General features: G+C 39.8%; 1 protein-coding gene across 19 annotated transcripts in view; it reads right to left on the bottom strand.

Annotated features, from left to right (window-relative positions):
* Positions 1-10,000, bottom strand: part of LOC143041008 (uncharacterized) — an 855,385-nt gene that overhangs the window by 353,481 nt on the left and 491,904 nt on the right. For 18 of the 19 annotated variants that reach the window (XR_012967777.1, XR_012967769.1, XR_012967772.1 and 15 more), the window contains one exon: positions 9,546-10,000. This exon is cut by the window's right edge. The exons of the other annotated variant lie outside the window; for it this stretch is intronic. Coding sequence is in view for 5 of the 18 variants with exons in the window: in XM_076212549.1 (XP_076068664.1) it covers positions 9,546-10,000 (455 nt within the window). In the remaining 13 variants the exon portion in view is untranslated. The remainder of the gene's footprint in view (positions 1-9,545) is intronic. 19 annotated transcript variants of the gene reach the window in all.

Genomic DNA, 10,000 nt, shown 5'->3' with positions numbered 1-10,000 from the left:
TTTCAACATCAGGTTTTTTCTTAAAATCTTGAATAGTGTTTGCACACACTGTTTCTTTGTTTAATTTGTTCCAAGTATCTATCACTCTGTGTGGGAAGCTATTTTTTCAGATATCTTCTGTAATTATCTTTTTTGAGTTTCTTTTCGTGTCCTCTTGTTTTTCCATTGTCCTATTTCAATAAATCATTCTTATCTAAGATTTCCATTCCTTTCATAATTCTATAGATAGTTAGTAGGTCTCCTTTTTCCCTTCTTTGTTCCAAAGTTGGTAATTCTAATTTGGACAGTCTTTGTTCATATGTCATTTTGGAAAGAGTTGATGCCAGATTTGTTGTTGCTCTTTGTATTTTTTCTAATTTTTTATATATTTTTTGGTACTAGGTGTCCATAGTGTTGCTGTGTACACGAGTTTTGGTCTTATTAGTGTAGTTAAAATATTTTTGATCATTTCCTTATCCAAATAGACAAATGCCACTTTTACTGACCTCAACAAATTGTAGGTTTCTCCGACTATTTTACTAATATGCTTGTCCGGTGTCATGTCTTTGCTGATCATCACTCCAAGGTATTTTTCCGAGTTTACTTTTTTGACCTCTTCTTTACCAATTTTATAATCTCTCGATATTCTGTTTTTACTTTTTCCAAATTCCATTATACTACATTTCTTGATATTGAATTTTACTTCCCACGTTTGAGTCCAAATTCCATTATGCTACATTTCTTGATATTGAATTTTACTTCCCACGTTTGAGTCCATTTCCAGATCTTGTCCAAGTCTTGTTGTAATGAGTTTCAATCCTCGTCTGTTCTTACTTTCTTCAGTATTTTTGCGTCGTCTGCAAAGAAATTCATATAACACTCTACTCCTTCATCCATGTCATTTATGTATATGGCAAACATGATCGGGGCCAGTACTGATCCCTGCGGGACACCACTTATCATTTCTTCCCAATTTGAGAATTTATCTCTACTACTCTCATTTTCCTCCCAGTCAGGAAGTCTTTCATCCATTCCAATAATTTTCCTCTGATGCCACCTATTGACTCTATTTTCCTTATTAGTTTCTTGTGTGGTACCTTATCAAATGCCTTTTGTAGGTCCAGAAAGGCACAGTCTGCCCAACCATCTCTCTCTTGTATTATATCTATTAATCTCGAGTAGAAGCAGATCAAGTTTGTTGTACATGATCTTCTATGTCTGAATCCAAATTGATTTGGATTCAGTATAGTTTTTTCTTTCAAATGTTTAACACATCTATTTTTGATGACCTTTTCGCAAATTTTTGCTACTGTGCTTGTCAGGAAGACTGGTCTGTAATTTGATGGATCTTCCTTGTTTCCTCCCTTATAAATCGGTACAATGTTTGCATTCATCAAGTCCTGTGGCACCTTTCCTTCTTGAAGTGAGAATTTAATTATATTGTATATTTCATCTATTAATTCCTCCATGCATTCTTTCAGTATCCAATTCGCAATTCCGTCTGGACTATGTGATTTTCTGACATCAAGGGTTTTGATTTGGTCGCTGATTTCCTTCTGTGTTACAATTATTTCTTTCATTGAGGGAGAGAGAGATCTATTTCCTCACAGTTAGGTGAGTTTTCTATTGTGAACACTGATTTGAATTGGCTGTTCATAATTTCAGCCATTTCCAGTTCTTCTGTATATTCCTATCTACCTTAGCGCAGCTTTTATATTTCTTGTTTATTCTTCAGTTTGCCATTTACATACCTGTAAAATAGTTTGGGTTCTTCCTTGCATTTTTCTATTTTTTTTTTTTTTTTTTTTTTTTTTTTTGTAGCTTCTTGTGTGGTACCTTGGTTTACTAATAGGGTGGTCGATGAATGGAATAAACTTAGTAACCATGTAGTAAGCGCTGAAACTATCAGTTAAAAAAAAAAACTATTAGACAACTTTATGGATGGGGATGACAGGTGGTGATGGATACGGAGCTGCCTAGTGTAGGCCTTATGGTCTCTTGCAGTCTCCTTTATTCTTATGCTCTTATGTTCATCTCTGCGTATTTTTACATAATCATTTTTTAGTTTGATGTACATTAGCCATTTGCTTGTTTTCTTGTATTTTTCCATTTCTTCCAAGCTTTACTCTTTTATCCTTAGCCTCACTACATTTTTGTTGTACCAACAACAGTACCTTTTTTTGTTGTGGTACGTATTTATTCACTCCCTCATTATAAAATTCTTTTAGTATATTCCATTTCTCTTCCACCCCTTTTTCTTCATTTAGGATTTTTTCCCAGTTCGCGTTGCGAAAGAATTTTTTGAGTTTCTCAAAATTCGTTTTGTTGTACATTAGTCTTCCTATTCTATGTTTATCATTTCTGCTTTGATCCATTTGCTCTTTCAACTCAAATTCTATTAGTAAATGATCACTCTTTCGTATCGGAGTTTTGTAATCAATTTTATCGACAATTTCAGGCTCCATCGTAAGTATTAAATCTAGCCTTGATGGTTCTTCACTACCTCAGTATCTGGTATTTTCCCTTATCCACTGAGTCATTGTATATTCCATGGTCATATCGAGCAGGATGTTGCCCCAGAGTTCCTCTCCACCCTTCACTGTCATCTCCTCCCAACATATTTCTTTTGAATTAAAGTCACCCATTATTACTATATTTTCTCTGTCCTTCAGTATATTAGTTAATTCGTATTTTGTATCTTTTGATATTTTGGAATGATCACTTTCTGTCCAGGACTGTGTTTTGGGGGGCACATACACTACAATTTTTCTACTCTTCATATATTTGCTTTCAACTTGTATCGTTATTGACTCTATATGATTTTTTCCTTCAGTTATTTTTTGTTACATTTAAATCTTTATTAGTCAAAATTGATACTTCGCCACCCTGTTTATCCTTTTTATTCATTGTCCAACAATTGTATAAATCTTGTCTCACAGTGTTGGGTGGTAAACTTTAATTTAGTTTCCACTATTCACATTATGTCTGTTTTTTTTAAGGCCAGATAATCATTTAATTTTTTAATTCCTGAAATTATTCCATCTTTATTGGTATAAGCCATTTTCAATTTCCTTTCTCCTCTTCTTTTTTTGTCTGCTTTGTTTCATTTTCCCATATATACCATTTTTTCAGCCTCAGGTCCACCACTATATACATATATATATATATATATATATATATATATATATATATATATATATATATATATGTGTGTGTGTGTGTGTGTGTGTGTGTTTCAGTTCTTTTTCGTTTTTTTTTTCATTCGCTTCGTTACTATTTTTTTTTTCTTTACGCATTTCTTTTTTATCCATATATTTTTGTGTTGTTCACTATTTGCTAATTTTGTTGTTCTGGATAGTACTTTCTCTGCAATTGTTTGTGATCTTAGCTTTACTTTCAGCCTGTATTATTTTTCTTTAGAGTATCTACCCATTCTATAAGTCTCCTCGATTTCCCTATGCAAACCTTGTCCTTCCGCTTGTAATTTTTTCAGAATTTCTTTAGCGATCTCTTTCTCCTCATTTTCCCTCTGATATCTAGGTACATCATGCTTCTATTTAATGCCATATATTACAATGCATTTTTTTTTTATCCACTGTGTCCCTAAGTTTCCTTTCTCTTTAATTATTTGGACCACTGTTTCCTTGGCACTCTCCTTGACCTATTGCTCCACTATTTCTTTAAAGGATACTTTTTGACTTTCCTTTCAACTTTCCACTGTTTCTATATTTCCTGTAAGTAATTTTCGTTGATTTTTTCTTCCACCTTTTCAATCACAGCTTACATATGATCTTTTATCTCCTTTTTTAATGCCTCATTCCTATTCATATCTTCACTTTTCAACCTTTCATTTTCTCCCATTAATTTATTTAATTCCTTTTTTAAGTCATCTATCTCCCTATTATTCTCCTCATTGGCTTTCCTTAGCATAGCCACTTCTTTGTACATTATTTCAAACTCACTTTTGAGCTCTATTAATTCATCCAAAATATCATTAATATCTCTATATCTCATTATATTTCTATACCTGGGCTCTCTATCCATTTCTAACCCTCTATGCATAATATTTCCTTCCCCTTCAAACTCCGAAAAATAAAACTTTTTCAAACCTTTGGTTCCCTTGGTGTTTGAGAGAGACACGTCTTCTTTCGAATGACACAAAGTGGAGTCTCTATTCTGCTTTCTTCCAAGCATCTTTTTGCTGGTTCTTTGTCTTTCGGAGTTTCTTTGCTTCTTTCCATTTATAAAAAAAGAACAAAGAAAAATAGAAAAAAGATAAAATGGAGATACAAAGACGTTTACATTCTGGTCACAGAGAATACATTCTCCCTTCACCGTATCTTTGTAAACAACTAGGCCTGCTTTCAAAATCGTTCGTTCGTGAATCGCTAAATAATAGCGGGTTCATAGCGTTCGTTCCGGCACGTCTTGCTTCGACCGTGGTTGGTGTGTGTGCGTGTTTGTTTGTTTGTGTGTGTGTGTGTGTGTGTGTGTGTGTGTGTGTGTGTGTGTGTGTGTGTTTGTACGTGTGTGTGTGTTTGTGCGTGTGTGTGTTTGTGCGCGCGCGCGCGTGTGTGTATACGTGCACCTGTTTGTGGTTGAGTTTTTCTGACATTAATATGTATGATGTACACCTCATTGGTTTTATCATGTGTATTATCTCGCTGATGAAGGATGTATTGTTCAAATTTTACTGCCTCTGTGTTTGTCTTAAAGAGTGTGCGAGTGATCCCTGGGTGTCTTGGTAATATGCAGATGATTTCTGAGGATAATGTGTTGCGATTAGTATTATTTCAACAATGCGTAGATGTGTGAAGATCCGTCCAAGGATGAACTTAGTGGCGTCCAGGGGAATTGTGCTGAGGTATTGTGGCGGTGCCTCTGCAGAAGTAAGAAAGGCCATATGCCCTTTGCCGATTATATTTGTTTCTTATTTTCATCCTGACTGCCACCAGACAATTTTGTTCAACCAAGGAGGGTTATTTGCTTGGTCTGGGTCTCACAATTATTGAGCACCCCACGGGCTGCCCAGTGTGAGGTATGATTTCAGCATGTGATTTGAGAATCGTCTTTTGTGAAACAGGGGTGGAAGTGGTCCTAGGAGCTGGTCAGGAATAGTCTACAGTTTTTTACTATCGTTGTGGGCGTGGGAGGGAGTTTAGGGCCAAAACGAAACAATCGTGATGCTATTTCCGCATCATGAAGACACCTGAAGGGTGAAATCATCGGTGATGACCACAGGAAATGAAAGGAAGGGGAAGGATGAAAAAAGTGGGAAATTAGACAGAGTGGGGGAAACAGGACTATCTCAGCCAAAGAGAGGCTAGGTGAGAATTACTGTTTACTTTGACATGGCGAGGATTTATTAAACAACAAACACCTCTGACTCCAGGTTAAATATCCTGTTGGAGTACATATGTTAATATGAAAATGAACGAGTGGTGAAGAAATTCAATCCAATGAAGTTAAAAAATAAACATTATTGATTTTTAGTAACATTAATGAAGAGAATCTGCAAATGAACTGACAATAGATGTTCTCAGGAGATAACAATGGGTATGAGAATAAGATTGGCTGTGGCAAAGATGTAAAGGGTGGGTGGGAGAAGAACAAATCTAATAATGTGGAAGGTGAAATGAACCGTAGGAGAGAGAATTAATGAAAATACCATTACAGAAATGCAGAAGAAATGTGTGCAAGAGATAGAGAGATTAATAAAGGGTAGGTCAGAAAGAGTAGAGGCAGAATTGTAGAGAATAGCATCAAATGAAAGTAGGAATGAACACAAAGACCAGAAGAACGGTAACCCAAAACATGAAGAACACTTGTTCTCTCCTGACGCAGGCAGGAGAAGCAGATCCTACCAGAGGGTGTCACGTGTCTTGAGTCTACTTGTCAGCGTATATTTAGCCAAGAGGCCCAAACGCAGACTCATCTGTTTCTTCATAAGTACCTTACTTATGCGCTGCTGTTCCTTCAGCCTCTCAGAGACCACATGAAAGCTGAATAATGTGGCATTTACTAACTAGTACTAGTTTCCCTTGCAAACTTCTGGGGAACCTCAGGGGACCCCGAAGCACTTACTGAAAACCACGTTTATAGGCGATACTACCTAGTGACGCTTGCATACAACAGCAATCACTCTTCTTATGCGATACAGTCAGTTTCGACTCATACTTCTTTCATAATGGATAGTCACACACTACAAAAAATATGACGTTACTATCTAAGCGCAGAAATAGTACTGCATTAAAAATAATTATGACAGTGTCTAAACGAAAACGCTAGTTTTCCCTCAGCAAGCACAAGATACACGAGAATGACATGTTTCCATTTGGAAACGTCTGAATGCGAGTAGTAAATGCCTTCTGGATAATGGCATAGCACAAACAATGTCCAATTCAGGAGACATCCTATACCACCCTCGAAGAAAACAGCATAACAAAAATAATTTCGTATTAGTAACAGAAACTCCCCCACACCACATTCAGTAGTTAGGTCAACAGTGTAACCCTAATTCCCGAGGCCGCAGTACTACAAACATTATTTCAACGACAATTCTTAAAGCACAGTTCATCTTCTAGAACGAAAAGTGCCACCCAGCACATGAAGAGTGCTTAACGTCTACAAAACTAACTAACGGAAGAAATGACTGCAGTTTGCAAAGGGTACCTTCATACGTATTAAGCACAATCAATAACTGAATACAGCATCAAAACAACGAAGGTTCTTATTATCTCATAGAGTCCTCTGTTGTTTGTTGCCCCTGTGAAGTGTCTGATTGCAAATCTGTGAAAGCAGACGGCTGTCTTTGTTGTATTTCATAGCGTGTAACTGCAGATAGGCAATCACTGACAACATTTCCATACTACAGCACTTACTTTTGGATCACACATCACAATTTCACACAACCCGAGTTTGAATTTGTAAGATGGGTCTACTCACACTAAGCTTACACGCAGATATAAAAAAAAACAGTAACTTACATTTCACCATACGCAGTCCATAACCTAACGCTAGAAAACTGAGGAAACGGATACACATTACTTCTGAAATAACGAGAGAAAGAAATCGAGATAGAGATCGAGGCGGAGGTAAAGATAAATATGAATATAAAGATAAGAATAGAGATGAAAATTGAGATAGATCATGGATATAGAGATAAGATAGAGATAGAAGTGGAAATAAACATAAAGATAAAGGTAGGGATAGAGAGAAATAGAGATAGAAATGAAAACAGACATATATATTTATATATATGGAGAGGGAAAGAGAGAGGGAAAGAGAAGGAGAGAGAGAGAGAAGGAGAGAGAGAGAGAAGGAGAGAGAGAGAGAAGGAGAGAGAGAGAGAAGGAGAGAGAGAGAAGGAGAGAGAGAGAAGGAGAGAGAGAGAGAAGGAGAGAGAGAGAGAAGGAGAGAGAGAGAGAAGGAGAGAGAGAGAGAAGGAGAGAGAGAGAGAAGGAGAGAGAGAGAGAAGGAGAGAGAGAGAGAAGGAGAGAGAGAGAGAGAGAGAGAGAGAGAGAGAAGGAGAGAGAGAGAGAAGGAGAGAGAGAGAGAAGGAGAGAGAGAGAGAAGGAGAGAGAGAGAGAAGGAGAGAGAGAGAGAAGGAGAGAGAGAGAGAAGGAGAGAGAGAGAGAAGGAGAGAGAGAGAGAAGGAGAGAGAGAGAGAGAAGGAGAGAGAGAGAGAAGGAGAGAGAGAGAGAAGGAGAGAGAGAGAGAAGGAGAGAGAGAGAGAAGGAGAGAGAGAGAGAGAGAGAGAGAGAGAGAAGGAGAGAGAGAGAGAAGGAGAGAGAGAGAGAAGGAGAGAGAGAGAGAAGGAGAGAGAGAGAGAAGGAGAGAGAGAGAGAAGGAGAGAGAGAGAGAGAGAGAGAGAGAGAGAGAGAGAGAGAGAGAGAGAGAGAGAGAGAGAGAGAGAGAGAGAGAGAGAGAAGGAGAGAGAGAGGAGAGAGAGAAGGAGAGAGAGAGAGAGAGAGAGAAGGAGAGAGAGAGAGAGAGAGAGAGAGAGAAGGAGAGAGAGAGAGAAGGAGAGAGAGAGAGAAGGAGAGAGAGAGAGAAGGAGAGAGAGAGAGAGGAGAGAGAGAGAGAAGGAGAGAGAGAGAGAGAAGGAGAGAGAGAGAGAAAGGAGAGAGAGAGAGAGAGAGAGAGAGAGAGAGAGAGAGAGAGAGAGAGAGAGAGAGAGCGAGAGAGAGATAAGAGAGATAGAGAGAGAGAGAGAGAGAGAGAGAGAGAGAGAGAGAGAGTTTGAGTATGAGGAACGATCCGTTGCACTTTCTGTCCTCAAGATTTCTAGGACAGAGACTTTCAAGAACCTAACCTATAATGAAAGGAATGTGGGAAAAAAAACTAGAATAATAGAAAATATATATAAGAGAGTGAATATAAAATATTAGCGTAGTAAATAGTGGAAATAAGTCATGATAAACTCAGTTTACCATAGAAGCTGTAAAAAAGAAAAAAGAAAAACGAAAGATTAATTGGAGCATTAATTGGGTTACAGAGTGTTATAGGAAACATTGCGGCTAGGATGAAGAGCCAGGGAGGAAGGGAAGTAGGAACATAGGCAGTAAGTCAGTGGCTGTCACGATATGTCTCGTTCTGCATATTATGCTGGGGGTTAGGGGGGGAGCTTCTTTATTTCTGATCTTTTTTTGTATATTCTTTTGACTGGTAGTCAAAAGAATGTCTCTTCAGAGGGACCCTTTACAGATTACGATTTTCCACTTCTGTCTCAGTTTCCTATTTTTGTAAGAAAAGAACGGCTGCGGGGCAATGGTTGTGTATGTGTTGGGGAAAGGGGTTCTCGAGTGAAGCTGGAGTCGACCTGGTCTGGTCACGCTCTTTGCTATGTCTAGTTCAGAGGCGCCTCACACCACAGGATCAGGCGATACACCAAGTCTCCGGCACAGGTTCAGTCAGCATAAGAGACACCTCGTCAAGGAGACTTCTGCTTTGCCTTCCCTTAGACTCAGAGGATTCAGTTTTGAAGACAAGGGTCTGAAAGTCTTTAATGGTTGACAAGCCCTCTTTGCTTTAGGCCGCTAGTTCGCTGTGGCCTAAAGCTTACTTACACAGGTTTTCCTATATCTAGCATTAGACATTTCTATAGCTGCCCCGCACCACCTAGGACGTCATGACCACCCACTGGGCCACTGATCAAAAAGGCTCACAAATGATAATTGTATCGTAAGCCATCGTGCGTGCTTTTGGGACCCGGGCACTTATTGCACGCGCTCTTGGGGGAGTCCCTAAAGCAGATGAGAAGAGCGGGGTCTACCCTTGCGGGTGGTGGTGGTGGTGGGGCCTGAGTATGAGATCTATGGTGAGCGCGGGGGCAGGCAGCACTCTTGTAGACGCAAATCTCGCTGGGAGCGAGCGCTTGGGCACGTCAAATGGTGAACGTGGGTGGACCCGTGCTGAACAAGCGCTGTCGTGCAACTACGATCATGGACGAGGACGCTTTGTGTAAGTCCTTCGTTTTACATTGTCCTGACACTACTACCTCTACAACAACAACTACAGCTACTATAAGAGTTTGGCTCGTAAGCCGACTGCCGTGGCATCATTACCTGATCTGTTCTTCTGCTGTCCCCCGAAGAGGCTGGTGAGACCGCCAAGAACAGATGACGCCGTGGATTGCTGGGTCGTCGTCGTCGTCGTCGTTTGGGGATGCTGGTGACCTTGCTGGTAGCCTTGGTATCCCGTCGACGTCGGCTGGCCGTATCCATATCCCTGCTGAGGCTGCTGCTGCTGCTGCGGCTGCTGTTGCTGCTGCTGAGGCCCACTTTGGTTCATGGCCTGCTGAGTCGACCCCATCGTGTGCATTCCCATCTGCTGAGGGCCCATGCCCCCCTGCTGACCCATGCCCCCCTGTTGTCCCATGCCCCCCTGTTGACTCATAAGCCCTGGTTGCTGCTGCTGCTGCTGCTGCTGTTGCCCCATATGGTGTACGTGGTTGCCCATTTGGCCACCCATTTGTGAATTCATCTGATTAACCATCTGGCCTCCCATCTGGTTCCCCATC

This window comes from Oratosquilla oratoria, chromosome 30 (assembly GCF_046742065.1).
Source record: "Oratosquilla oratoria isolate Oo_2021 chromosome 30, ASM4674206v1, whole genome shotgun sequence".
Lineage (NCBI taxonomy): Eukaryota > Metazoa > Arthropoda > Malacostraca > Stomatopoda > Squillidae > Oratosquilla > Oratosquilla oratoria.
This window is presented reverse-complemented; position numbering and strand designations above follow the sequence as displayed.